This window comes from Fistularia commersonii, chromosome 7, assembly GCF_037954325.1.
Source record: "Fistularia commersonii isolate RoL2024-O1a breed Wild chromosome 7, RoL_Fcom_v1.0, whole genome shotgun sequence".
NCBI classification, from domain to species: Eukaryota; Metazoa; Chordata; class Actinopteri; order Syngnathiformes; family Fistulariidae; genus Fistularia; species Fistularia commersonii.
In genome coordinates this window covers 14,394,070-14,422,058 of record NC_141290.1, presented here as the reverse complement: position 1 = coordinate 14,422,058, position 27,989 = coordinate 14,394,070, and the positions used below count along the sequence as shown (strand labels likewise).

Sequence of the window (27,989 nt, the reverse complement as noted above, 5' to 3'; positions counted from 1 at the left end):
AAATTAAGAATTAAAATTAGCAAGGCTGCTGTACAAAGGTCTTTGCTTTGAAAAAATAAATTCACCATATCAAGTTCTGTTGGGTTGTATTAAAGAAAAATGAAGTCTTAAGGCATATTTTTGCTGGTGAGTCTGTCTTGATTTTGTGATTCATGTCATTGTGGTTCTCTCGTTTTCTGCAGCATAACTGGGTCTCCAGAAGAGCTGATCAGGGCCCAAAAACTATCGAGCAGATCCACAAGGAGGCTAAGATTGAAGAGCAAGAAGAGCAGAGGAAAGTGCAGCAGCAGCTTCTCTCTAAGGACAGCAAGAGACGGCCAGGTCAGACCTGCTGGCAAAACCCTTTGAGGCTTAAACTCACATAGCATATGGACAGACCTCCTGTCCTCCTTATAGGTGCCATTGTGCCAAGCTGCAGATAGGAATCCCATACTGACCCATAACTTTTTTTGCATGTAGCAACCATCCTCAAAAATGTCTGTATATGCTTGTTCATACCGTAGCAATGTGCTGCTCTCTCTAGATCCACGAGAACAGCGGCCGCCAAGGGAAGAGACCTGGAACACCGTGCCCGTGACAAAGAACAGCAGAACCATCGACCCCACCAAGATCCCAAAGATCTCGAAGGTGACAATTGACAGAATCTAGGTTTATGCCTAAATGAGCTGGGCTAGTAGAAGATTTTTTTATCTTATCAACTTTTAAAAGTGGATTACTTATTGTGAACATTGGGACCAGGTGACAGAACAATATCTACGTCACAGTAATAAAATTACTTATCTGCAAAAAAATTACATATAAATTGCTTAAGTTACAATATATACATATATTTGTATAAAATATCTACATGGTTGTAGGATTAAGAATAAAAAAAATCTATAGAGTGACAGTTATACAATATTGGATTATAACTACTGCTGTCACCTTACCACCCATAAGACAGAACAGTGTCTATAGCCAGACAAAGGACATTGCCTTGGAGATTATTCTATCCCATCTTATTCAAAATTCAGTCATTATGTTCAACACTCATATCATTCTCAGATAGTGGTTACAATGCACTTGCTGCCACTACATGAGCAGCATACATTTGCCGTTTTGCAGTAGAATGATGGTCATATTGCTAAATATCTAATAAATATTTCATGAATTTGATATTAAGGTTAACATTTCCAGAAGTATGTCGCAGTTTTTACGGGGAAAAAAAAGAGGGAGGGAAAACAAATTTCAAAAACAGTTACATTTTGGAGGGACAACAGCAAAACATTTCCAATATCCTCCATGATGAAACAGCCACAGCCAGATTCGTCCTTTGTCTCTGTCCAAAAGATTATTTGTTCCACATTTCCTTTGCTGATGATGACGGTTTGTACACCTCAGTACAGAAATTGTTTAAACTGGCTGAACTCTGCACATATCCTACTACCAAACAATGATAATTTGTAAATAATATTTCCTGTGATAAAGTAGCAAGTTTCAGTTATATGAATCATGAATATGACTGAAATGGCTTTAATTAAAAAAAAAATTATGCCTGCTGAATTTGCAGATTGTTGTTTTTTCTCATTCAGACTAGATTATTTAATTGTACTTTTTGTGTTGTTCTTGTTTTTGTAAAGCTCATGGCAAGAGGAAGATTAGGATCCCGTCATAAGTTCCTCAAACACAACTGTTGGTTTATGAATGAAGCTTGTGGTTCATTTTATCTGGGCTGGACAGAAACCTTGTCCTCATCTGATCTGATTTTTGTGGTTTACATGGCCAATGGTCCCCCTGCTGGGACCAAGGGGCACTACAAGTTGGAATACTTCCATATCAGTGCACCTCCTGGTGTTATGACTCACATTTTAATACTGTAAGGTTGTGGAACATAAATTTCTAATCTGTATATTATACATTGTGTTTTGTTTGCATACTTTGTTTATCAGCTCCATTTTTTTCACTATTTCATCATTGAATCCTTGTATTTATTTGAGAAAATAATATTTATCAGTGACTCCACATCAGATGAAAGCTGGTTTTGTGTAACCTAGCAAACAGATAGTTGTTTTTTTCCCTCTCTTTTTGAGGATTTGGGGGGCATTCAAAGCGGCACTCATAGAAATCATAGACTCATTCAGTACAAACATGTGACTGTTTCTGCAGCCACAAATGGATGAAAAGATCCAGCTCGGCCCTCGAGCTCAAGTCACATGGGTGAAGGGGAGCAGTGGAGGAGCCAAGGCCAGTGATTCAGGTGAGATTAATGTTTCATTTTGTTATAGAAGGGGTACATCATTTTTCCATCATTCCCAAACTACATGGGAAACCTGAAAAACCTTAAGCAGTTGACCAGTATTCTAGTCAGGAAACTCAAAGGAGATGAGAGGAAAGCCAGGATGTTTACTTTTATAGTGATTATGGACAAGAACATATTGAACTGTGTACATCTCAAATATTTTTTTGGGATCTACTGTCACATTCACTACTACTCTTAAATGGCAAAAAGGCATGTAATTAATGTAATAATTAGTTGAATACTCCATGATTTAAAAATAAGCCTAAAGATAAAACAAGATATGATAAGATATGGAAAACTGTATTGATACCCATAGGAAAAATTCCTTTGTCACAGCAGTGTAACAGTTATGATGCGAAAAAAACAAACAGGAAAATAAATATGAATATAAATAGACAGGCAGAAGACAGAAGATAGCAAGACGTCAATGAATAAATATAGACAGCAGACAACAACAACATAAGGGATAACTATGGGTAACATCAAGGAACAGTGAGGGTGAAAAGTACACAACCAGGATTAAACAACAATATAAATTAAGTGACAAAAATAAATAGCAATGAATAAAGTAAATAAACAAAAATAGGCAGGATGTGCGCAAACTGGGACAAACAAGGATAAGAAAGACAGCAAAGTTAAGACATGACATAATGGGTGAGGTAGTGAATGGGGTAGGGCAGTGAGATTGTGGAATTGTGGAAGCAGCACAGGTGTACTCAGGCCCGTCAGAGTTGTCCGTCCAGACTGCTGTTGTACAGTCTGATTGCCGTGGGCACAAAGGGGCATCTGAAGCATTCGGTTCTGCAATGGGGTGGGATGAACCGTTGGCTGAAGGAGCTGCACATCAACTACAGCTTGTTGTGCAGGGGGAGGGAAGGATTGTTCAGGATCACTCCTGGTTTGTCATTCACCCTCGCCACTGTCACTGATTGAAGATGGTCCAGGTCCACCACTGAGCAGGCTTTCCTTACTATCTTATTGAGTCTATTGACCTCACCAGTCCAAGCACTGCCCCACCAGCACACTATACTGAAAAGGAGTGCGCTGGCTACCATAGACTGGTAGAAGTTCTTGAGGAGTCCACTACAGACGCCAAATGACCTCAGTCTCCTCAGGAAGAACATCCTGCTCTTACCCTTCCTGTAGAGTGCATCAGTATTGTGTTACCAGTCCAGTTTGTTGTTGATGTGGACCCCAAGATACTGGTAGGAGTCCACTATGGAAGAGTCATCTGAGAACTTCTGGAGGTGGCAGGGAACAGAGTTGTACCGGAAGTCGGAGGTGAAGAGGAATGGAGACAGGACATTACCTTTGAGCTGCACGCCATGGCCTCAGAACACAGCCCTCCCCCTTAACATACGCCAGTCATCCTGTGAGGTAGTCCAGGACCTAGGCAGTGATGTCAGGGTGAAGTTGTGTACTCAGCAGCTTGCCCTTGAGGAGGGTAGGTTGGATGCTGTTGAAGGCACTGGGGAAGTCAAGATGGGATAGGGTCCTATGAGTGACGAGGATAATTGCATCCTCCACACCCATGTGTTGCCTGTAGGCGAACTGCAAAGGGTCCAGGGAAGCAGATAGCCGGTCTTTCAGGTGCTGGAGTACAAGCCTCTCAAACGACTTCATGACATGTGATGTTAGTGCCACCGGCCTGTAGTCATTGAGAGTACTTGGACACCCCTTCTTGGGTACTGGGACATTGCAGGAGGTCTTCCAGAGGTCAGGAACCTTCAGCAACCTCAGAGAGAGGTTGAAAAGGTGCTTGAAGACCCCAGCAAGCTGCCCAGCACACACCCTGAGGACCCTGGGGCTGATCTTGTCTGGCTCACTGGCTTTGCTCTGCCTCAACCTGGAGAACTCCCTCTGCACCTGGCTGGAGGTGAGGGTGAGGCTGGGGTTGGGGATAGGGTTGGGGGAGAGTGTCTGTGTCAGTGGTCAGGGTGGTGGTGGGGTGGGGGGGTGAGGAAGACAGAGCTCCCCTCATATGCATTATATTGTCTGCAAAAAAGATCCTGGAAAATTATTCAAAACTTTTAGGACCTTATTTATCAAATCGACAAAACCATAAGACATGTCATGCATTCGAGCAATAGATTCATTCTGACACCCAGGTTTTTTGTCTCTCTCTGTTTGTATTAAATTATTTTTCTACCACAGAATTATCGCGCACAGGCAGCAGCCTGAATCGTTTTTCTGCGCTGCAGTCTGCACCTCCACCTCCACCTCAGCCTTCTACAACTCCTCCACAGAACACAGACTTCGACTCCAGGAGAACTCTGGGAGGGTAAAGAAACCCTGGGTCTAATTTCAGTCTGACTAGATTTAAATTTTTACGTAACATTCTTTGTGAAATTTACAAACACGTTTCTCTTTTATACTGGCACTGATAAGTTCAATAAGAGGCCACATGTTCTTGTTACCTTACTCAGTGACTTGTGTATTTGTTTCGGCTTTCTTGTCCCAGCACTCGTAGCACTTCAGGGAGAGAGCGTAGTGAGAAGCCACTGATCTCTGCACCTCCTTCCTCACGGCATGGATCTTTTATTCGGGGTGACAGTTCAAAGGAACTGCTGGACAACCAAACCCTGGAGGAGCCTCGAAGAGACCGAGACCGAGAGGGAGCTGAACCCCGAAGACCAAGTGTCACAGAGGACAAAACAGAACCAGAGTGTAATAGAATCAAAGAGCCTGGTGAGGAACACGGGGGCATTTTTTTTATCACTTATTGTTTTTTTAATAATTACAGTTATTTTCCACTACCTTGATAGAAATGCTATAACGTAATACTGGGATTCCAGTCAGATAAAACAGGTTAAGTAAAATATATTGCTAGACAGACACTGTTGTTTTATGTTCACAGTGAAATCTGAGCCAGTGGCACAGGCACCCGAGAAAAGTGTCCTTTCAGAGGAGGAAATCTACCGCAAGTCTAAGTCTATCATCGATGAGTTTCTTCACATAAATGATTACAAGGTACAGAAATTGTGCTCATAATCTGCTGATTATTCCTGTAGACGAAGGATTGATTGATTGATTGATTGATTGAATGAAGATTTTTTTAATTATTAAAAATGTCATACATTTCGCATTTGTAGCTTCTAGTGCTAAATGCATTTCTAACAGTGTATTAGACCATATAGACCATTTGTATCTTTTCAATTGCCGTTGACAAAAACCTTTGATTTCTCTTTCCATAATTACCAAGCAAAGACATTTATTTACATTGCCCAAATCACAACCACAGTTTGCCTCTTTGTCTTTACAACCTGTAAAACTCAAAATATTCTTCCAACTGAAGAAGCGTTTTCTTCATCTTGTCGAAATGTTTTTGTCTTGGCAATTGGACTTGACTTTCTTCACTTGAAGACATTTCACTCCTCATTCAAGAGGCTTCTTCGGTTCTAATGACCTATGGGGAGTTTCCAAATATAACTGCCAGGGTTTTGGTTGGGTCTAGGTCATGGTGGCTTGTTGTGTAAATGGAAGAGTTGATTCGCAGAAACAAGGTATTAGGGGAGTTTGTGCTAACTGGGCTGTTGTCCACAAAAGAACAATTTGTGGGATTACCTATATTGGAATGTGAAGATGTAAAGAAACAAAGGAGTGAAACCTGTTGGATCACATGAATTGAGGCTCATGGAGTCATTACTGGGGGTCAGTTCTGGTGGTTGGTCTTTCCTGGTTGTTTGGAGGGTGTATATGGGCCTGGTCCGTATGTACAAGTCCATCTTGGTATTGATCTCAGTACGGTGTTAAATGTTTCTGAAAGGTTTTGTTTGAGGCCCCCTTCTCTGTTCAGAGATGGTTTTTCTGTTTTGACAAGGATGGCTTTTTTGACTCCTCTCTCGAACCATCTGTCTTCTCTGGCCATAATACAGACATTGCTGTCTCAAAAGAATGGCCCTTGTCCTTTCCTAAAGTGGTGGCTCTCCTGTGTTGGGCCATCCGTTTGTGTGGAGATTGTTTGGTCTCTCCAATATAGATGTCATCACAATCCTCAGTCTTTGTCATCTGTCTTACTGTACTGCAGGAGGCTGTCCAGTGTGTGGACGAGCTTGATTTGGGCCCTCAGTTGCACATCTTTGTGCGTGTTGGGGTGGAGTCAACACTGGAGCGCAGTCAGATCACACGGGACCACATGGGCCAGCTCCTCTTCCAGCTGGTGCAGCAGGGAATGCTGCCAAAACACCAGTTCTACAAAGGGTCAGTACACCTGCATTCTATCCTCTTCCTCCATGAAGATTTACACCAAAGTCAGTCATTGTAAATACACATGTATGTACGTTACATATATTTTTATGTATTTCTACTTACCTTTAGCTTTATTTATTTTTTGTTTTATCTTTACTGTTACTTTTATTTTATTTTTATTATTCACTATTTTTATTCTTTATTTTTATGTAGAGGTCTATTTTGATTCTTCCCCACTTGACTCTGTAGCAGGAGCTGCTTTCAACAAAAAGCAATCTCCCCCTGGGTGATCAATTAAGTATTGTGAATCTGATTCTGATGTCATCTTTGTCTTATATCAGTAATCCCCAGTATGTAAATGTGGCTGCTATAGTCTGTCAAGATGACAATATTGGTTGCCAAGTGAACAACCTTATTGATTATACCCCTCTCTCTAAAGAGACAATTTAGACCAAAAGAAATGCAGTATTGAAGGATTAATAGCAGGATTTCTCCCCTGCCTTAAAGTATCTGCCACATGCTAAAAGACACACAGAAATCTGCTTCCAGCTTTGTAATTCGGAAAATCAAAGAGCCAATTACGCTCTTAATACATTGCATAAAATATACAATGCTACCTGTTTTCATTCAAGAAATACCAGTATCAATCAAAATGTGAATAATTGAAAGGATGTTCCCTATTTATATGTAATTAAAAAAATGTAAAATATACTTTGGAATCAGACACCTTTGCATCTGAAAATCCACTGTACCTAATTAAGTACAGTAGAGAGGGCTTCTGTATGTGTGTTAGTTAAATAAACCTGATCATAATATGACCAATAGCTTGAATGTAGGCTTTAGAAGATCTACCTCAAAGTTGTTGTCTTTGAAAAAAAAAAAACGGTTTTGTGTATGTTGTGTATTCTCAGACACTGTATGAGGTTATGTGTTATCATATTTTATTATCGCTGCACTGCGGTTTTTCACCTGGTACAGCATGAGTCCTTACTGCAGCAGCCTGTATTCAAATCTGGGTCAGAAAAAAAAACTTTTGTGTCTACACCAGAAATACAATGAATATTTTTTTATAGGGAATAAGACTAATCGAGAAAATCTTATTTTTGGTGCTCCAGTGAATTTCTGTTAAGCAGTTATTAATGTTTCCATGTACAGCACCACCAATCCAAACTAGTGTCATTCAAAAAAAAAAGCTACTTGAAGAAAATCTTTCTTTTTAAATTGGCACAGTTGACAAATTGACACTTTTGAAAAGCTAGATTTTATTTAATCTCTAGCATAAACTGGCTCATTTTTTATGTTGGCCCAGCTGTCCCCCTTAATGCAGCCACAGCTGTAATATAACTCAAGTATTTTATTCATTCATTCATCATCTACACTGCTTATTCTGTATCATGAGTGGTATTTGGGCTTGAAGACAATTCCAGTTGACAGTGGATGAGAAGCTGGGTACACCCTGAACTGATCACTGGCCAATACAGAGACACACAGACATTCACTTCACACTTCAGTTGTGTCTTGATGAATAACGTGTCCATGTTTTGTCAGGATTTCAGACACCCTGGAGCAGGCAGATGACATGGCCATTGACATTCCCCACATCTGGCTATACCTCGCTGAGCTGCTCAGCCCTGTGCTGAGGGATGGCGGCATCTCTATGAGAGAGCTTTTTAGGTACGACATGTCAAAGTCATTTCTTGATTCTTGGATCAGTCACACTGTTTGATCATATCACCAGGAAGAGATACTACTCTGTTTTCCACCAACTGAACATTTAAGGTTTTGCTTAATCAAAAAATAGGCCACTGCTTTTCTATGGGCCTAGTTTAAACATCTGGAGATCAGTTGAATTCAGGGTGCCCTTTAGAAAAGGGGTAGAAATAATTTGTCAGTAATATTCCATTATGAGGAAAAATCTTTAATCAAATGCATTTGAGAAAATGTGTTCATGTGTCTTATACTATTTCAGGAAAGAAGATTTGTGTTTATTAACTTGACTGTCTTTGTGTTTTCAGTGAATTAAGCAAACCTTTACTTCCTACGGGAACAGCCGGAATTTTAATTTCTGAAATACTGCACATACTATGCAAACACATGGTAAGTAATAGCAATCTAGTAATCTGCCTCCACATTTCAGCTGTAAAGATTTTTAAACAATAGTATAATCTTATCATTCCTCTTCGATTTTATTTCCTCCTGCTGAGGCACAGTAAAAGGAGTATATCACAGCAGTGAATTGTGACTTATGTGTCTTAACAGAGCCATAGAACTGTGGGTTCTCTGTGGAGGGAATCTGGTCTCAACTGGACTGACTTCCTGCCAGAGGGAGAGGATATCCAGGGGTTCATCTCCCAACAGGTTACAATCAGTGTTACCTATGAAATAAAATGACTACCCTCTAGCAGTATAACGTGTCCTTTACTGCTACACTTATTCATTGTCTGTATCTTGTGATTGTATTTTGTCGTCATAAAAACAGAAGCTCCGGTCCATTCTGTCGGATGGCTCCTCCCCTGATGCAGATCTGTCCAAAAGGATGTTGTCTCCAGAGGAACTCAGTTGTCAGCTGGAGAGGCTCCTCTTAGAGGACATGGCCAGTGATGAGCAAATCTTTGACTGGGTGGAGGTAAGAGAAGAGAAGTTATCTTATGGCCTCCACAAATCTTGCCTGAGGTGCTAAATCAATCAGTACCACATATGAAATATTCCAAGTACTTAACTATATGAGCTGTGATTACTGCTTTGAGTCCCTGAACAAATAATGAAACTTTAAAGCCAACTTTGAGCCATTTTATTGATATATGGCCTATTTACTTGATGATGTATTATTCGTCGGATTTACTTATCGGTAAAGGTAGCCCCATCATTTTCCAGGGGTGGTTTATGGTTGTCACTGTCGCACCCTCAGTCCACAGTGGCCATGTAAGAGAAATCTCTGCCCCACAGCTGCAACTGATCCCACAGTGGTCTAAAAGTACATTTGGAGACCAAGCTGAAATATGATAGTTTCATGACATGAGAATGATACATGAAGGCTGCTCAGCTCAGTGCTGGTTCTTGAGAATTTTACATCAGCATCCCAAAGGTTGCTCTAAATGGCCCATGTTGTTGTAAAACCCACAAAAAATTGTCCCATGTGAGAAATACCATCCGTTCCCTGCAGGCTCCCTGTTTGGGGTAAGGAAATATCACAGTTATTACTCAGAAATGTGAGTGGACTGTTTAATCTTGTGCTGAGCTACCTGAAAAGCTGAGCATGACTACATTATTTGTAAGCAATATCTGGAAAGAAAACAGCTGTTGAGAGGAAATTTTGTTAATGTCAATCCATTTCATAATTTCAAGCAATTTTTCTTTAGGTCTGCTGATATTTTTTCTCTGCTTATTTCATGGTTAAAAAGCATTGCATTGATTCCTCCTTATAAAACCCCTTGAACTGCCCGACTGTGCCATCCCCCTGTTAGCAAGCTTTCAGTACACACTGAAGAATATAAAGGTCTTAGCTGCCCATCATGTCCAATGATAACACTTGCTCCGGCTGCCGGGGGTTAACGTTGAAGTTAATGCCACTTTATGTGGCTTCCCGGTCAGGGGTGAGCAGTGTGAAGCATTTGAGACACAATGAAAAGCTGCCGAGGTGTTGCGCTGCCCCATCCTGCAACACAGCGACCATCACCTCCACTGCCGCATGTGTGCATGGTTTGATTAGGCACTCTCCAGCCACATCTGTGGCTTGTGCCTGCCACCATTCCACATCGCCACAGGGCTTTTGGGGGTGTAGAGGAGGGGGGGTGGATGGATGGAGCAAGGAGCTTGCACAAGGGAAGAGTTTAAGGTGAGGGTGTGGGTGCACAGTCCTCACTCCCACCGTTCTTCACTCTACCAGAGTAGTTCCCGGGGCATGAGAAACTCACAATGACCTTCGCTGTGGTTCAAGAAGCAGGGGGCTACCGGTAGTCCAGTCTGCTGGGCTCAGCTTGTTGCATGTCCCCATCTGCTGATTTTTGTTCAGGGTTTACTCCCCTAGCTATCATGCCCTCCCAGGTTTGCCCACATGGCATTGGGGCAGTGGGTGGCACAGACACCTCCGGGGACCACTGCAGCTCTGAGATCTCTCACTAATTTTGCCTGGGGCCACAAGGCCTCAGTTTCCATGGGCTGCCACAGGGAGGCATAGTGAGAGTCTTGGTGAAGGGGATGCTATGTACTGACCACAGAAGACTTACTAACTGCTTCCTGAACCCCATCAGAGGCAGTCAGTGGCAGAGGCTTACGGAGGGGGATTGCATGGATTTCTACATGCAATGGCTCTCTTAGCAGACTGTACGGGATGCATCACCTCACCCTGCTGATCACACAGACAGCTGCATCTTTGTACCTCAGTCTCTAATGCCAAATCTTAGGCTGAAGCAGAATAATTGTCTACATATCCGGTCCAGTGGTCAGCCCCTGCATCTGAGAGGCTAATGGACCCATTGGCTTGCAACAGCAGGAAAAGATGATAGGTGGTTGGTGGCTGATTCTTTGTGCTTAGGGCTCCTTTTAACCATGGTTGAATTGGGAGGTTTTGAAGCTCTTTATTTAAGCCAGAATAATGCTATTGTGCTGTTCTTCATAGATATGTTTGCCCCATCTAATATACATTTTTGGATTGTGTGTGTGTGTGTGTGTGTGTGTGTGTGTGTGTGTGTGTGTGTGTGTGTGTGTGTGTGTGTGTGTGTGTGTGTGTGTGTGTGTGTGTGTATGTGTGTGTGTGCGCACAAACACAAATCTGCCTCATCCACAGGCAAACCTAGATGAGTCTCAAATGAGCTCCTATCCCTTTCTGAGGGCTCTGATGACAGCTGTGTGTAAGGCAGCTGTGAAAGGTGAGACCTTTTCAGCTAAAACATACTACTGATTGCAATATTTTCAGTTGCCCTACACCCAAGTGGAGTAGATCAACACTTACTCATCTTGCTTCCTGCTTGCTTATTTAGACGATAAACCTAACTGTCGAGTGGACACGACCATCATCCAGAGGAGGTTGCCTGTATTACTCAAGTACCTTAACTCAGACACTGAGCGACAGCTGCAAGCACTTTATGCACTTCAGGCGCTGATAGTGGCCCTTGATCAGCCTCCAAGTAAGTTTGACCTATTAACCTCGAAGAACATTTATTTTCCTATTCTCTTGACCAAAATAACCACAGTGTTTACAAACAATCATTTTATGATTAATCTACTCTAAACATAATGCATGAATAAACACCTCTATTGTCATTGCTTGGAAAGTACAATGACATTTGCATTTCTGCATCTTTAATACTAAAATACTTTCTGCCCAAGAATAGCCACACAACTCGAGCGTGAAGTCATTTTACTTTTTACTCAGTGATGACACACTTGTTGGTACTGTCCGATATCATGTGATTTATAACTTTGCCAAAGGTGATGGAAAAATATCTGCTCTGCTCCTCGTGTCTGCCAGACCTCCTCCGGATGTTCTTTGACTGCCTGTATGACGAGGACGTCATCTCAGAGGACGCTTTTTACAAGTGGGAAACAAGCAAAGACCCCGCCGAGCAGCAGGGCAAGGGCGTGGCCCTCAAGTCTGTGACCGCCTTCTTCACCTGGCTGCGGGAGGCAGAGGAGGAATCGGAGGACAATTGACAAGGGAGACCACCTAGGACACACAATAGTAGAACTGCATTCTTACAGCAGAACAAACAAACCTTCAAAATGGGTGTGTGGGCAGGATGACACGTTTACGGCTGGAATTTTTTTCTGCGGTACGGTTCCAAAACATGCCGCCATTTTGAGTTTGGATTCCAACGGCGAAAGCACTAAATACCTGTATTATACATAGAAAATATTTTTGTTTTAAATTTTAACTTGCTTTTTTTGTTACATTTTAAGAAGAGACTTAAAAGATACATAGGTTCTGGACTCTTTAATTTATTATTTTTTTAAGGACTGCAATTATGAAAGTGAGAACACGGCAACAGAAATAACAATATAATTAATTATAATAACAAAATAATAATTGTGAAATAAATAGCCTTCCTGGATTCCATACTGTTTGGTTAAAAACAGGGTACAGCAAGTTATTTTGGGATGCAGGGGAAACAGACATAAAGAAAACAGTGGATGCAAAGAAACTGCTAACATTGTCTGTGTATGATGTTTGAGGTCAAAGGTTATCTCTTAATAACCAGGAAGTGTCCCCCCCCTGCCTTGGCTTGCTCTATATGATGTACATACACCTCGTGAGAGGGAGACGTATGCATTCAAGAAGTGATGCAAGTCAGCCAGAACTGTCAGATGCAGACGAACAAAGCATACACACTCAAATGACATGAGCAACATGCAACATTAAAAATTGAACGGCGAGGGGCGCTGAACACCAGATGCTTGTAATACTTCAGAGCAGATTAAAGCTTGTAAATACATTAAAAACGAAAAAAGGTATTTAAATGCTGATTGTCGTGATTTGATTCCTCGATTGGTGTTGAAGATGTGCGCTGATAGACTTTGTTGTCTGTCGATTAACCCCTGCTGTACTGCCTGAGTATGTGTGTGTGCGTGCGTGTGTGTGTGTGTGTTTACATTTTTGTATAGCTGTCTGTGAGAACAGAATAGGCTATACAAAATTGCACTTCATGTTTAAACCACCCCCCCAGCACATTACTAGATAGAATGTTTTTTTTTTTATGCCTGCTACAGCTAGCAACTTTGAGTGGTATCTTTGGTGAAAAATTGATTAATTTGACTGAATTGTTAAAACCAGGTTTCTTTTCTAATAATGCATTGTCAAATTGCATGTAAATGCATCTACTTTTACTTCTGATAACTGATTATTGTATATATATTACTGTATCATCAAAACACTTAACACAGGGGGGCTTGGGAGCCAAGACTACTTTACCTCCCTTTTGCTCCTATGGCCTCTTAGTGGTGTAACAACCAATGGTTGCTTGGTCTGGCAATTGCATGTTGTTGTTTTTGTTTGTTGTTTTTTTTTTGTCATCAGCTCAACATATGTCCTCTTACAGACAGCTGTACCCCGTTCTCAGTTTGAGTCACTGTCTGTTTGTGTGACTTCACTATGGCAAAACCCAAAACGGAAATCAATAACATCAACTTCAGTGTGTTATGGGATTGTTATTAGGAGCTAAGAGTAAAATGGACCTTTGTTTTGTTTCCAGTTTTTAAGGCATATCCAATTAACATTCTGGAGTCATGGGTTCTTTCATGCATTGGAAACAAAGCCCATGTGTTTGTTGTTGTTTTTTTGCTTGTTTGTTTCTTTGTTTTTCTTTAATCACAATTTAGCATCCAAGGGAACAATACCCAAAGATCACATTAGCCAGAATTATCGTGGAAGCCCCAGGTTATTCTGCTGGCCCTTTGGCTTCAAAAATTCTTTGAAAATCAGTGCCTTGACCCTGACATTACTTTTTTTTTTTTTTTTTGCAGATGTTGCTGGTCTTGCTTTAGTTTTACAGGAAAGGTTCTGTTTTTGTTTCTACTCTATATTGATCCAGTAGTGTTTCACAATGCTGCCACGCTAATGTCAGAGATCTAAGTTCAAATGTTCATCAGTTGGGACGTGACTGACTGGATCTTGTTGGGTGTGTGATCCATTCACTTGTTTTTAAAAGCATTCTGTTGGTGTCGGGGGAGTACATTGTTCAGAACATTGAAATTAGACTTGAAGGAGAGCATTTGATTATCTCTTAGATGATTTTATTGCAAATATTGTTTTTTTCTCCATGTGATTTCCTGTTTTCTCTTATGTTTTCAACTTTGGTCTGCCCAAATTGCTAACTAAACTTCTAGGTCGGCTTTCCTCCACTAATCTGACTTTACCTTTAAACATGGCAAACTTGTCAACTTGATATTTATCCTATAACATTTAACAGAAAACAATTCCATCGATCAATTATGCTCAAACAGGTGAAGCAGCGCTTAATAACTACAATTCCCATGAATCTTTGCCATGAATTCTTGCGCTAACCTTAGCTGTGTTCAGTTAGCTCTGGAATCTTGAATACAGTAGCGTGCTCCGTTTAATTGCCACACGCAATGATACTGTCACTAAACTGCTAACATTTGAAGTTTGTAATCTAATCAAATTCCGTTTCGCTTTACGATGAATGCCTCAGGAGACCGACGGACTGGAATACGGTAGAACTCAAGAAAACATGTCAAAACAACACGGACGACTTCAAATATTATTGTGATTCAGAAACGTAATAGCGAAAATTAAACTATTGCGGCTATCTAGCGACGGCGTGACGTCATCGACCCATCATCTCGACGGGGCGGGGCTCTCAAACAGAGAAATCGAAATAAAGGATCGTGCAGAAATATACGTCGGGGTCTCGGTTTTTATTCATCGTAAAGTACAAGGTAAGTTAGAGTTGCATGGTAAAAAGTTACTAGTTAAGTGTGCAGCTGCAGAGTCCTGAGAAAATAGTCGCAGGCCAATGGCTTTCACTCCGTGCAAGTGAAATTATTTTTTTTTTTGTCAGCCTTGTGCGACGCCATCACTGAGTAAACCAACGGACAAAATGGCGACAATGCCGGAAAATTCTGACTGGTACCAAAAAAGTGTCTCGAAAAATGAAAAGACCGCCGTGTTTGCAAAGACGCTTCAACCAGTCGACGCATTAGGGCCTAAGGCGTCTTCAGGTTGACGCCTCGGTGAATAGTAGCGCACCCTTCCCTTGTCTGCATGATAATCGGCCTCGATGAATGAAGTGGGTTTGGCCGTCTCGCCATCTTAACCGCAACCGTACGCCATTGGCCTTGGCAAAGAAACCTTTTTTCATGACTTTCAGATATATTCTGGTTCTTTTCGTCCAGGTGAATCGCGTGTGATGCCTATACGCCGAACAGCAGCGACTCCACCTCAGGAGAAGCCCCCCTCCGTTGCAGCAGAGAAAGGTGAGGCCGGGGTCGTCCATCACTTGAACCAAAGCCCCGTGAACGCACCACTGGAACGGACACAAAGCCATCACACACCAGGGTCTGTTGGGGGGGGGGGGACGTGTTCAGGACAAGTTTGTACACACAATTTTTTCTCCACAAAGATCTACTGAGCTATAATCTCTCAGGCTGCAACCACAATTTCTAATCCAGTTGAAATATTCTGTGGGAAAAAAAAATCATTTGGGTTTTTTCTAGCCAATCAAATTTATGTTGCCAAATCAGTGTCTTCTTTGCATTGACTGACTTGGCATATTTGGCATGATTAGGTACATCATGAACAGTCTAGGGCAACCCTGTCGAAAAAAATCCTGTAAACACAAGTGGGATGTGGCAGATTTTAAGCATGTAGGTCACACACACACACACACAGTGAGAATGGACTTTTACCCCCATTGATTTGATCATTTGGATAAAAATTTAAACAATTAAAATAATCGGCTTTTGAACACCATTTATTTAAATGGTACCATGCCAGATCTGATTTTGTCGCATAATCCTTTAATAGTAGCAACCAGCTGCAGAGTCATTTGTTGGAAATGGAAAAAAGGTAGATGTCTGATTTAATGATAAAAGGGCCAGAGAAATTCTGCAAAAACTAGGGCTTGAAATTTGGTTACAACTAAAACCTGGCAGACAACCCATACTGGTGTGTGTTTGTATGAAATGATTATGGATGGAGTTTTACACTCACTATGTCACTGAAGTGCCTCATCAGATAACAAGCCTCAGCACAGTCAGTAGTCTCAAGGCTTGAGGAGTTCACTGCAGTACAGAAACTAGTCAAGACAAATGGAAAACTGCATTTTTCCTTGTCATTCCTTTGTCATCTCATTAATCGTTCAAGCTCAATTTGAAGTGTCCCTGAATTCAGTATTAAAGAGAAAATTGTGCTCTTAACATTACCGAGTGACCTTTGGGTTTTGCAGCACTTGACATCCTGTTTTGTTTCTACGACAGTGTCTACATTACTGATAAAAGGCAGAGATCCAGATCGTACATTGGATAAAATTCCTCTTTTTTCCTATATAAGAGGCCGAAGACACCCCAGAGGAGTCACCTACAGCCGACGAGGAGCCGGCTGCATCTTCAGCTGCAGCAGCCGAGGCGCAGGCAACTGAGGGAAAAGATGGGGGCGGGACTGAGCCCACCGAGAACGGAGAGAAGGCAGAAGAAGCAGCGGAGGTGGAGAAGGCAGGAGAGGAGGCAGAGAAGAAAGAGTGAGTCTAAACAGGATGATGAGCTGCCACTTAAAGGACCACTGCGATATTTCACTTTGATAGCACTTTTATCTGTTACTATTATCCTTGCCTGTGCTGGGTAATAGCAGACTGCGCCTCTTGTAGTCCCAGTGTTGCATTTTCCAAAGATGTGACCTATTAAAGCCACATTAATTAACACTCAGTTGTCAGGCGGATGGACTCCTGTCTCCGCAGTCTCCAAACTTAAGGAGGATGCTGGGAATAGTAACATATCATGTATTCAGTGTAGGGATGCAATATTTGCACCAGCCACTTGTCTAAATTGCAGTCCATACTTACTAGCCCCCTTAAGAAATCCTGACACGCATACATACAAAACTCCGAAATTCCCTTCTTTACCATGACCTGTGCGTTCACCAAATTTTGAAAAAGTACTGTGAAATTAGACAAGCAATTATATGGCCAAAACTGCTGTCTTAAAACGCTGGATGCAACTCCACGCATTGTCTCACCCAAGAGTTTTTCCTGTAAATCGTTTCATTTGGTCATTGATATTTAATAAACCAACTCAAATGATGCCAAAGTAACAATAATTTGCTCATTCTTGTAAAATGGGAATGTATGTCTGTGCCACACGATGAGCAAATAACTTTGAAACAAGTATAATGTCTAAGAGAGGAAAAAGCCTGCTCAATTCGGGTTTGTGGGGAACCTGGTTTTTAATGTGAAAGACTGATGTAGCTTTTTAGTCCAAAATCGTTTTTGTAACCTACTAGGAGACAATTGGAGGACCTGCTGCAGGTGGAGTTACAAGCAGCGTTCTTAGTCAGTAACTGTGGTCACCTCTTATTTTGTTGTCGTAGACCTTGAGAAAGCAGATTGGCAGTGTGGCACTGAGTAAAGGAGGAACACGCGCTGACACCTCAGCACTAATATAGCAAACAAGTCACTATGATGGTCATTAAGACAGATGTTCTAAAACTTAATTTTGTCTTTCCCATCGGTGACAAACAGACAAAGTGACAAATGCAAGGACTGCGCGGCTGGACAATGCGCAACACACTGCTATGTTCTCCTACTAAGGTGAGAATGTGATAAAGATAAGGGTGGCAACCATCACAGTGAAATATCGCTCCCTAAAGACACGAACCACATCACTGATATGTCTCGCTCCCTTTGGCAACAGGTTGAAGGATGGCTACAAGTACAAGAAAACCAGAGTCAAGAAGGTGAAAAGGACAATTCCTGCATGGGCTAGCGTCACTGCCAGCAAAAAGGTTCCTGTTACCAACTATGCAGGCACTCAAAACAAAGTGGATAATATCCTCATCGAAGCTATTACGGTGTGTACAAAATTCTGAGACCAGTCAGTAATGATTAATTGTTTCCCCCGCCTTCAATTTCAAGGACAAAAAAACATCTGTTTCATCTTTTTTAGTCTTGCAACGACAGGTCAGGAGTTTCGTACCAGTCTGTCATGAAATATATTGTGAAAAATTACCCCGGAATGGAGCTAGACAAGAAGAAATTTCTCCTCAAGAAAGCACTGAAAAAACATTTGGAGAAAGGTACCATTAAACAGGTAAAGATTTAGCAAGTCACTGATAAGAGCACATATTTTTTTAGCACAAATATTGTTTGTGTTGTTCAATAAAGTGTGTAGAAGTGGAATTGATAATGTTTATCCTCTCACAGCTGAAGGGTAAAGGCCTCTCAGGAACATTCGCCATCGGAAAGCAGCCCCCTGCATCCAAGGTTTGTTATAAGCAGTTTCAATTTGCCATAATTAGACTTAAATGCATTCAGATATTGCTGGTGGATTTCGCAGGAAATGTTCCCTGGCAATTCATAGAATTTGTGGAGTGTTGGGACAGTCGGAATCCTTTCTGAGCAAAAAATTATAACGTTGGATTAAAAGGTAATATGGCAAAATTGAACTGACTCATAAATGTTAGACTTTAAAAAAACAAACTGTTCTCAGCTTGACTTTCTTTTTTTTCTGTAACTCCAGATAGCCACTCACAAGATTAGTTTATGACCTGCAGGGGGCAGTCAGCGTATATTTATGCAGACCAAAATCTGCCAACACTATAGAGTGCCCTCAGACATGGTAGTCTGCTCAGGAGATGGTTTGTGTGTTGTTTTGCAATTCTTTGAAAGGAAGCAACTTCCCCCGACAGAGGAAAAAAAAGTGTATATAGTTTTACTGTCTTTGTTTGTTTAATGTTTTTTTTCTCATTTTACATTGACTTTTTTCCAGATCTCAGTTAAATGCCCTAAGTAAATTTCCTGTTACTCATGAGTAAGTAGTTCTTAGAAACATTTAATGTGTGGCATCTGTGTTTACACAGGTGTCTTGTTACAGCTGATGTTCTTGTGTTAAGGAGTCTTATCGAGCCATAAGAATAAGAACAACTTTATTTATCCCAAAGGAAATTGTCATAAAGGGTATATTCAAGGCTTCTTATATTATTGGTTCATTAGCATCATGTTAGGTCATTGAAATGGTGCAAAGCAGCATCTTTGTACTTTCTGGCCTATACTTACCAGTCCAGATGTTCTAGCACTTTGTGCTCAATTAGTTTAGCCCTAAGTATAGCACAGAAATCTGTTTAGTTTTTTTTTGTTTGTTTGTTTTTTAATCACTAGTGTTGAATGTGTTAATGTTTTTACCATTTTTAATATGGTCAGCCGTTACATGGGAACTAGGAACCCCTTTTTTTCCCTACTTAGGCTGACATAGGTTTGTTTGTAATAGTCATTTTGTTCTTTTGTTGTTTTTTCGGGTAATTGGTGGTGTTTAGAATGCAGGGCAGAAGCAGGAGTCTCTGGGAGACGCGCTGCCTCTCATCTTCACTCGGCTCTGTGAGCCCAAAGAGGCTTCCTACAACCTGATCAAGAAATACCTGGAGCAGCACTTTCCCAGCCTCAATGTTGACACCAGGTAACTAAAACCCCCCATTTCACTGGTGTGAAGAAAATTCAGAGGATGGGAGTTTAATAGGATGTAAGAAGGGTTTGCACCTGGTATTTTAGAATGTGGGCCCTCACTATTTAAATAGTAATATAGAAACTTCTCTATCGCAAGAAGAAAAATTTGAGATCTTCAATTTTATTCCTTCAGAATAAAAGTATGTGGGTGTTTTGTTTGTTTTTTTTTCTTATCTCAACGGAATGTAAACTAACTGTAACTAAAATAACGAAATCATTGTGGCAAAAAAAAGGGACAATTTTCTTAAATTTCTCATGGTTTTTAACCTATAACCTTTAGCTGGATTATTTGCAGTCATATTTCACTATTATGAGGAGAAATCCTTTTTTTAAATCTAGTAATCACAAAGAAGATGGTTATACTGACCATCAGCATCTTAATAGAAAAACATCTTTGGTTAATGACACACTCTGCTGCTCTAACATCAGTGACCTTGCTGGAATTGAAAGGCAACTTTCAGTCCTTTTTAAACAGTATTGTCTAATTTGTTAGTCTAGCATCTTGGTATTGGTTTTCTCTCCCATGGAAACAACAGTAATTATGTGGTCAGGACAAGTCTATCAGGCTGTATCTGGGATATCAGATTCAAAATAAGTCACACACTGTAACAGAGTGTATAAAATAGAAAATGACTCTTTCTTTTTAGGCCAGAGGTCCTGAAAGTAGCCCTGGTGAAGGCAGTCGAGAAGGGACAACTGCAGCAAATCACTGGAAAAGGAGCATCAGGGACTTTCCAGGTGTGTCTCACCTCTTCTCATTGTCATTGCTCACACGCCATCCAGGATCTTTCTGAAGTTGTCTGCGATTGGCCCTCATTCCACTTGATTCCTCTGCTCTGCTGCTGCAATTAACCATCTTGGTTTACATAGTTCTAAATTTTGTTTAGTCACAATATTAGAAACATTGCATTTTTCTGCTCCATAAACTATCATAATACACATATACTGTGACAATCATGTTACATTATAATGAAGAATATGCAATTCATTTATGTGACTGAAGAAGAACAGCTAAATAGATAAAAAGGAGGGACTTGTGTATTTTTAATCTCTGCGTGTCAAAGTGCCCTGTCTTAGTTTCTCTGTGTGTATCAACTAGTTGTTAAAGGGGGATCAAACAAATTACTTAAAAAGATGAGGTCTATAGGAATCACAGTAGTAAAGAAGGAGCTGGAGGACATGACGGGGAAAAAACTGAGATCTTGGAAGCGGGTTTCTGATGCATGTCTTGATACAATCCTTTGGCTATAAAATCAAAGTTTGCACTGTATATCCTGCAGGTTTAGGGTAAGTGTAATCCACATTTTGTGCAAATTATTGCTGAACACCGAATTAAAAAACAAAACAAAACCCATGAATCTTTAAAAAGCAAGATCCAACAGTTTCCAATATTACACCTGTTTGTTTCAAATATTTATTGATGTTCATATAACTTGTTGATCTTTTTTTAGGGCTTTCTAGGCTTTTATACAAATTATTCATCATTAACTTATTGCATTTTTCCATGATTTGTATATAATTAATTATCTTTCAAATGTCAATTTAAGACATTACCAGACATGGCTTAACAGTCAAAAATAGTGGAACTGCCAGATACACACTGTAGGATATTTAATCACATTCAGAGAGATAAGTGTTTTTGACGAACCTCATGTAAGCAGTACAGGAAAAAAAATGACTTCTTTGTGGTTCCTGAATGCCTCTGCAACCTTGTTTATGCCCACCTGTGTGTCACAGTTAAAGCGCACGGGCAACAAGGTCCTGCTGAAGGGCGGGGCCTTGGAAGACGCCATCACTGCTGCCATCACTGCCATGAACGAACCCAAAACCTGCAGCACCACCACTCTGCGCAAGTACCTGCTAGACGCCAACAAGGACATGAAGGAGTATCTGCTGTGTAAGACATGATCCCAGCAGCCAGTTGACAAATGCGTAGTTCCTGTGAACATTTGAAGGAAATTTTTTTACCCCATTTTTTCCACTGTAATCCCTAAGACAATGGGAACAAATTTTCTTTAGCACTTTGCTGAATAATTCAAGACTTTCCCAGTTGATTGATTGATTGATTGTTAACACATACATCTTGGAACTCTCTCCTAAACTGGTTCTGTGTTTTCAGTGGCCAACCTGCGGAGGACCCTGACAAAGTGTAAGGTCCTGGGCTGGATGGAGCAGATCACCGGTCATGGCTTCACAGGGACCTACCAGCTCTCTTTCCCCTTCTATCCCAGGTATGTGGATACAGGCCACGACTATTTACCTCCGTCAACACTCAACACAACTGCTCTTCGTTTTTGTTTGCGCCTGAGGTTTTGTTCATACACTCTTCTTCTTCTTTGGCAGTTCTGTCAGCAATGTAGATTTACCCCTTTACTCAACCCTAAAATGTATTTTGTACATCTTGATTCTTCACTCTAAATTTTCCACAAATTGTCCAGGAAAGACTCCATTAAAGAAAGGTGCTTTTCAAACAGTACATTACTATTAGTGATTGATTCTAACTTGTAATGCTTCCGACACTGCTCAGAAACAGGTTCACTTAAATGACAAACAATGTTATTTACAGTATTGTGAAATTATATTTATTTGTTTTCCAGGTTAATGTCATAACTAGAATGACATTTTGTAGAGCACAAACCTTATAAAGTCAGTGTAAGATAAGATTGACTTTAAAAAAGTGATTTTCACCAATTTAATTGGATCTGTCCCGAGCTTTAATGGGCCATGTTTTACCCCCACTGCACCTCTCCTTGAGGACTGTTTCTGCAGAAGCAGTCTTTGTGTAGACAGGCCCAAGCAGGTGAGAACACAAAACTTCCCTTCTCTATAATTGAACAAAATTGCCTAATTTGTCAGTTTGTACCTTACTTAGGTGCCAAATTAAAATATCTCCTCTTTTAAATGTAATGAAAGCGTTGTGATATTCAGTATGTTAAAACATTGACTTACTGAATGATGATGGTGCAAGTGCAGACTTCCAGGCAGCTTTGAAGCCCTCCACTGATCTTCTCCCTGTGTTCTCCCTATTTCTGTCCAGCCCCACTGTCCTGTACCCAGACAAATTCAAAACACCTGTAAAGAAAGACACAGCACCTTCAGGCAAGCGGAGGCAGGCAGTGGAATCTTCAGAGGAGGAGGAAGAAGAGGAGGAGGAGTCTGAAGAAGAAGAATCTGAGGATGAAGCTCCCCCCCGCAGGAGGTGAGTCTGAGAACTTCCAAGTGTTCTGTGTCCTTTATGTTGTAAAGGGTGGAACTTTTTCCCCCGTAAATATAAAAGATATACTTAAAGGTGTAGTTCTTAGTGTGGCAGAATTGAGAGGCACTTATTTAATCCAGTGGAAGTCTAATGTTGGATATAATTTTGTGCTGACAGGCAGATATGTTTGAAGATATACTTCAAATCTTCTCAACTTTGTCACCAGATTGATATTGCAAGATTAATACTCCTGCTAATTTCATTTATGGTTTTAATGGCAAAGCTCTGAAATAATTTCCAGGTTTTTCATGGTGGTTTTTGACAGTGTTGGCTAATTTGGTATTGAGAAGCCTATCTGTAACGTTTAGCACTATCTAATTTAACTTTTATGTTTGGAAAAGGAAGTTGACAATAAAATATTCATCCATCCATCCGTCTTCCCCCGCTTATCCGGGGTCGGGTCGCAGGGGCAAAGGGCACCCTTGACAGAGTCCAACTCTCATTGGAAACGGGTCTGACTTAAAACCGGCAGTATGGACCAAGCTCCGACACCGATCATACAGGGACTGAACACTGTTCCACGGCCAGGACAATAACCACACTGCTCCTTATGGATCTGAGGACCACCAACCTGGCGGACCATCTTCTCCAGCACTGCTGAATAGACCTTACCAGGGAGGCTGAGGAGTGTGATCCCCCCTGTAGTTGGAGCACACTCATCGATCCCTTTTTTAAAAAGGGGGATCATCCCCCCCCGTCTGCCAGTCCAGCGGCACTGTGCCCAACATCCACACAATGCTGCAGAGGCATGTCAACTTGTACAGCCCTACAGCATCCAGAGCCTTGAGGAACCCAAGGCGTACCTCATCCACTCCCAGGGCCCCACTACTGAGGAGCTTTTTGACTGCTTCAGCAACATCAGCCCCGGAAACAGGTGTATCCGCTCCAGAGTCCCCTGGCTCTGCTTCCTCATTGGAAGGTGTTTCAACAGGGTTGAGGAGGTCTCAGAAGTATTCTTGCCACCAATGAACAAGATCTCGAGTTGAAGTCAGCAGCTCCCCGCTCCCACTGTACAGTGTTGACGGAGCACTGCTTCCCCCTCCTGAGCCACCAGATGGTGGACCAGAATCTCCTCAACAGCCACCGGAGGTCGTTCTCCATGGTTTCCCCGAACTCCTCCCACACCCGAGTTTTTGCCTCAGCAATCACCAAACCAGCGTGCCGCTTGGCCTGCCGGTACCTGTCAGCAGCCTCCGGTCCCACAGGCCAGACAGGCCTGATAGGAGTCCTCCTTCAGTTTCACGGCATCACGGGAATGAGGGTTGCCGCGCCGATAGATGTCAACCACCTCACGGCCGCAGCTCCAGTCTGCCACCTCAACAATGGAAGCACAGAACATGACCCATTCGGACTCACTTTCCCCTGCCTCCCTTGGGACGTGGTTGTAGCTCTGCTGGAGGTGGAAGTTGAAACTCCTGACAGGGGACTGCTATACGGTCCCAGCAGACCCTCACGTTACATTTGGGTCCCCCACCATCAGAGCCAGCTCACCACCAAGTGACGATCAGGTGACAGCTCTGGCCCTCTCTTCGCCCAAGTGTCCAGGACATGCGGCAGCAAGTCTGACGATACGACCACAAGGTTAAAGAACTGTGGCCTAAGGTGTGTTGGCGCCAAGTGCACATATGGACACCTTTATGCTTGAACATGGTGTTTGCTAAGGGCAATCCTTGACGAGCACAGAAGTCCAATAACAAGAAACCACTCAGGTTCAGGTCGGGGGGGCCATTCCCCCCAATCATGCCCCTCCAAGTTGCGCTGTTGTTGCCTATTGTGAGCGTTGAAGTCTCCCGGTAGAAAGAGGGAGTCCCCCGGCAGGAGCGCTCTCTCGCAGCTCCTCTCGGGACCCCAAGAAGGTTGGGTAAACTGAACTGTTGTTAGGCGCATAGCCACAAACAGTCGGAACCTGCCCCCCCCCCGCCTGAAGGCGGCAGGCGGCTACCCGTTGGTTCAGAGTTGAACCCCAACTGCAGGCGACGAGACAGAGGGCAATCAATATGCCCACACCTGACTGGCGTCTCTCACCGGGAGCGACTCCAGAATAAAAAATAAAAAAAACCCAGACCCTCTTAAGAGGCCTGTTTCCAGACCCCAAGCTGTGCGTCGAGGTGAGTCCGACTCTAGCTAGTTGGAATCTCTCAACCTCTCACACTGGCTCAGGCTCCTTCTCCACCAGAGAGGTGGCATTCCATGTTCCAAGAGCCATATTCTGCAGCCGAGGATCGGACCGCCAAGGTCGCCTGCTTCACTTACCACCTGGCTCACACTGCACCCATCGCCCACAGGAAGGGGCGGTGAGCCCAGGGTAAGAGGGACCCATGTCGATCCTTCGAGCTGTGTCTGGCCGAGCCCCATAGGTGAAGGCCCGGCCACCAGGCTCTCACCACCAAGCCCCCGTCCCCCGGGCTCCAGGGGGGGCCCCCGAGCCAGGACGTCCAGGCAAGGGAAAACTGGGTCCAACGATTGTCTTCTTCATGGGAGGTCTTCTGAGCCACACTTTGTCTGGTCTCTCACCTGGGACCTGATGCCTTGGGTTACCCTTCCAGGGGCATAAAGCCCCCGACAACATAGCTCCCACAATCACTGGGATGAGCAAACCCCTCCATCACGGTAAGGTGGCAACTCACAAAGCGGGACAATGAAATAATGTATTCCAATTACAGATAATCAATAAATCCATCATGTGATATCACAGGCATGTACTATATATCTTATGTGGCGTACAATGCCACATTTAATTAATTTCTTTTTCCAATAACTGCTGTTTGTTTTACTTGTCTTCAGGAAAGCACAGAAGAGGCCCCCAAGCAAAGCTCGTCGTCCACCGCCGGCAAAGAGATCCAAAGGTGCCAGTCAGTCAAAGGCTAGAAGCAAGGCTCTCTCTCTCCCGAAGAGGTCCCCGGTAAAGAAAGCAGTTTCTTCAGCTAAGAGGACAGCCAGAAAACCACCGGCTTCCAAGAAAAAATCCACACCGCCGTCTAAGGCCACACCGGTCAAGAGAGCAGCCCCTGCAAAAAAGCCCAAAACACCAGCTGTCAAGAAATTGACCAAAAGGGGGTCCAAGCGACGTGCACCCCAGGATTCATCCAGTGAGGAGACATCGGGGATAAATGAGGCAGCAGAGAAGGAGCACCACGCGGATAAAGAAAAGTCATCAGAGAATGAAGAAGGAGCAGCAACAGAGGGGCCTTCAAAGAGCCGGTCAGTGCGATCCAAGCCTGTTGAGTCATCCTCTAAGGAGCCCGCGGCTTCAGCCGAGGCGCCAAGGAGGGGTCCCAAGCGTTCCAAGCAGGATCTGTCCGTGGAGGAACCTGCAGGTGAAAAGGCTGCCAAAGGTAGGTCGAGGAATCCCAAGGCCAAGGAGCTGCCATCCGATGATCCTGCAGACAAGAAAGAGGCAACGAGCAAGCAGTCGACCCGGAAATCCAATAGGGGGAAGAATTGAGCCTAGGAGGGCTTCCATGAACTGGGCTGTTCTGATTCTGCAGCAGTCCGTCACTTTGTTCCAGTGCTCTATCATTTTTCCTCTTTTTAATGGGGCCGTAGATTTTATTCTGTTCTTTATTTTGATTTCCCTTGTAGAACAAGACAGTTGTCCAACCAGTTAAGTTCACTGTACATTAAATGTGTGAGTTTCCCTCTTCTTTTTTCCCACCAGGTGTAGAAAGTCTCTGTTGCTGTTCAATGCGTGCGTGCGTGCGTGCGTGCGTGCGTGCGTGCGTGCGTGCGTGCGTGCGTGCGTGCGTGAGAGAAACCAACTGCCAGCTCGGGAAACGATAGCAAAATCCAACCTAGTATACCTAGAAACATGTAGAGACTTATTTTATACCCCTCATCCAGTCTGTAAGTGTTGGCAGCACCCATCATTTGAAGTGTGATATCACTGTTTCCGTTAAATTGAAAATGCCCTTTTTTAAACAAGGCTCGAAATTAAATTGTAAAACCGGGTTTTAAAAGTGTACTCCTGTGTTCTGAGATAAAATATTTTTACCTTGTAATGCAGTAGAATCTGAATTTATTTTAGTATTTCTCCACATGTAATGCATTTTATGCTATCATTACAAATCAAAACATTGCCCCCCAAAAAGATAAGGCTTCCAGCTGACATGTTGATCTTCAACAAGGCATTGAACACTGTTAATTTGAAATGAGTCATATGTCTTTTGAAATGTGCATTTAAAAGCATATAAATTGATTTTATTGCTCCACAGCTGTAATTCAGTTTAAAAAACTTGAGAAGTGTGTGTTGTGGATAAGAAAAAGGTTCATAGCATAGGTCATACATACCCTGCATGCCTGTACTCCCTGTGTTGTTAAGCTTTTTTTCCAGATCATGAATAAAAAGGCTATGTTTGTATACACCTTTTGCATTATATTGAGTCCAATGGGTAGATTCACAAATTGCACAACAGACAATCATGAGTCCATTAAAAGTGTTAAAAGTTGCCATCAGTTCAGTCTGAGTTGATTGTGTATGCTTAAATTATTCAAGCCTTAAAATGTTGGAAACCTTTAATCAATTGGAATATAATGTAGGGTGGAAACAGATCAATATTTGATGCATTAATGTCTGGAGGTTTTCATTAATGCAGGTCATGGTGAATTCTTGTGGCAGCTGACTTTCTCAAGTTTCACCCCTCATCCGATGTTGAAGAAACCTCAGATGAGGGATGAAACGTCTTCAAGTGAAGAAATTCAAGTTTGCTGTATTAAAAAAATAACTTGAGAGGTGAAAAAGTGAAAAATCAGCTGCTGACAAAGCTGGAATTAAAATGCAAGAGGCCATTAGGCTGAAAGGGCAGAAGTTATTCAATGCGTAAATGAAAAATGAACCACTGGGAAGAAAAATAATCGATCAGCCTACGAATATGATAACTGACAGCGAAAGATGTCCGTGTACAATCTAGTTGTAAACCTTCGTTTTAGATTTTTGAGGTACTAAAAAAAGTGCTGATTAAAATTAAGAATCGTCCCATTTCCAGGTTTGTAAGTCCACAAAAATGTAATTCTTAAATGAAAACCCGTTCTTTTAACGAAATAAATGAATTGTATATTTTCTTATCCCCGTTGATGTTAATTTGTCATTGATACTAGCAGTGAT

General features: G+C 42.2%; 2 protein-coding genes across 6 annotated transcripts in view; both read left to right on the top strand.

Annotated features, from left to right (window-relative positions):
• Positions 1-12,922, top strand: part of eif4g3a (eukaryotic translation initiation factor 4 gamma, 3a) — a 58,408-nt gene extending 45,486 nt beyond the window's left edge. For both annotated transcript variants that reach the window (XM_086149968.1, XM_086149967.1), the window contains exons 22-35: positions 183-321; positions 524-627; positions 2,146-2,236; positions 4,433-4,559; positions 4,740-4,966; positions 5,136-5,248; positions 6,306-6,478; positions 8,015-8,140; positions 8,482-8,563; positions 8,726-8,824; positions 8,946-9,092; positions 11,253-11,334; positions 11,446-11,592; positions 11,937-12,922. In XM_086149968.1, coding sequence (XP_086006094.1) covers positions 183-321; positions 524-627; positions 2,146-2,236; positions 4,433-4,559; positions 4,740-4,966; positions 5,136-5,248; positions 6,306-6,478; positions 8,015-8,140; positions 8,482-8,563; positions 8,726-8,824; positions 8,946-9,092; positions 11,253-11,334; positions 11,446-11,592; positions 11,937-12,118 — 1,839 coding nt within the window. In that variant the 3' untranslated portion in view covers positions 12,119-12,922. The remainder of the gene's footprint in view (positions 1-182; positions 322-523; positions 628-2,145; positions 2,237-4,432; positions 4,560-4,739; positions 4,967-5,135; positions 5,249-6,305; positions 6,479-8,014; positions 8,141-8,481; positions 8,564-8,725; positions 8,825-8,945; positions 9,093-11,252; positions 11,335-11,445; positions 11,593-11,936) is intronic.
• A 1,079-nt stretch (positions 12,923-14,001) lies between these two features.
• hp1bp3 (heterochromatin protein 1, binding protein 3) lies at positions 14,002-27,333 on the top strand. 4 transcript variants are annotated; one of them, XM_086149969.1, is made up of 13 exons: positions 14,002-14,860; positions 15,317-15,397; positions 16,473-16,659; positions 17,656-17,724; positions 17,828-17,984; positions 18,080-18,223; positions 18,337-18,396; positions 19,446-19,585; positions 20,280-20,370; positions 21,370-21,529; positions 21,752-21,863; positions 22,670-22,831; positions 25,673-27,333. In XM_086149969.1, exons 2-13 carry the CDS (start codon positions 15,331-15,333, stop codon positions 26,331-26,333), a joined length of 2,010 nt encoding a protein of 669 aa, XP_086006095.1. In that variant the 5' UTR covers positions 14,002-14,860; positions 15,317-15,330; the 3' UTR covers positions 26,334-27,333. The 4 variants fall into 4 exon arrangements, with proteins under 4 accessions (XP_086006095.1, XP_086006097.1, XP_086006098.1 ...); XM_086149970.1 differs by lacking the exon at positions 14,002-14,860 and adding an exon at positions 14,988-15,210; XM_086149971.1 differs by lacking the exon at positions 17,656-17,724 and having other exon boundaries at positions 14,004-14,860.
• Positions 27,334-27,989: the final 656 nt, after the last annotated feature.

Excerpts from the sequence above, each read along its gene's own strand:
- hp1bp3 (XM_086149969.1), top strand. The coding sequence starts at position 15,331 with ATGCCTATACGCCGAACAGCAGCGACTCCACCTCAGGAGAAGCCCCCC. Across the intron at positions 19,586-20,279 it reads AGCCTCAATGTTGACACCAG|GCCAGAGGTCCTGAAAGTAG; the intron begins GTAACTAAAACC and ends CTTTCTTTTTAG. Across the intron at positions 21,864-22,669 it reads TCTTTCCCCTTCTATCCCAG|CCCCACTGTCCTGTACCCAG; the intron begins GTATGTGGATAC and ends ATTTCTGTCCAG.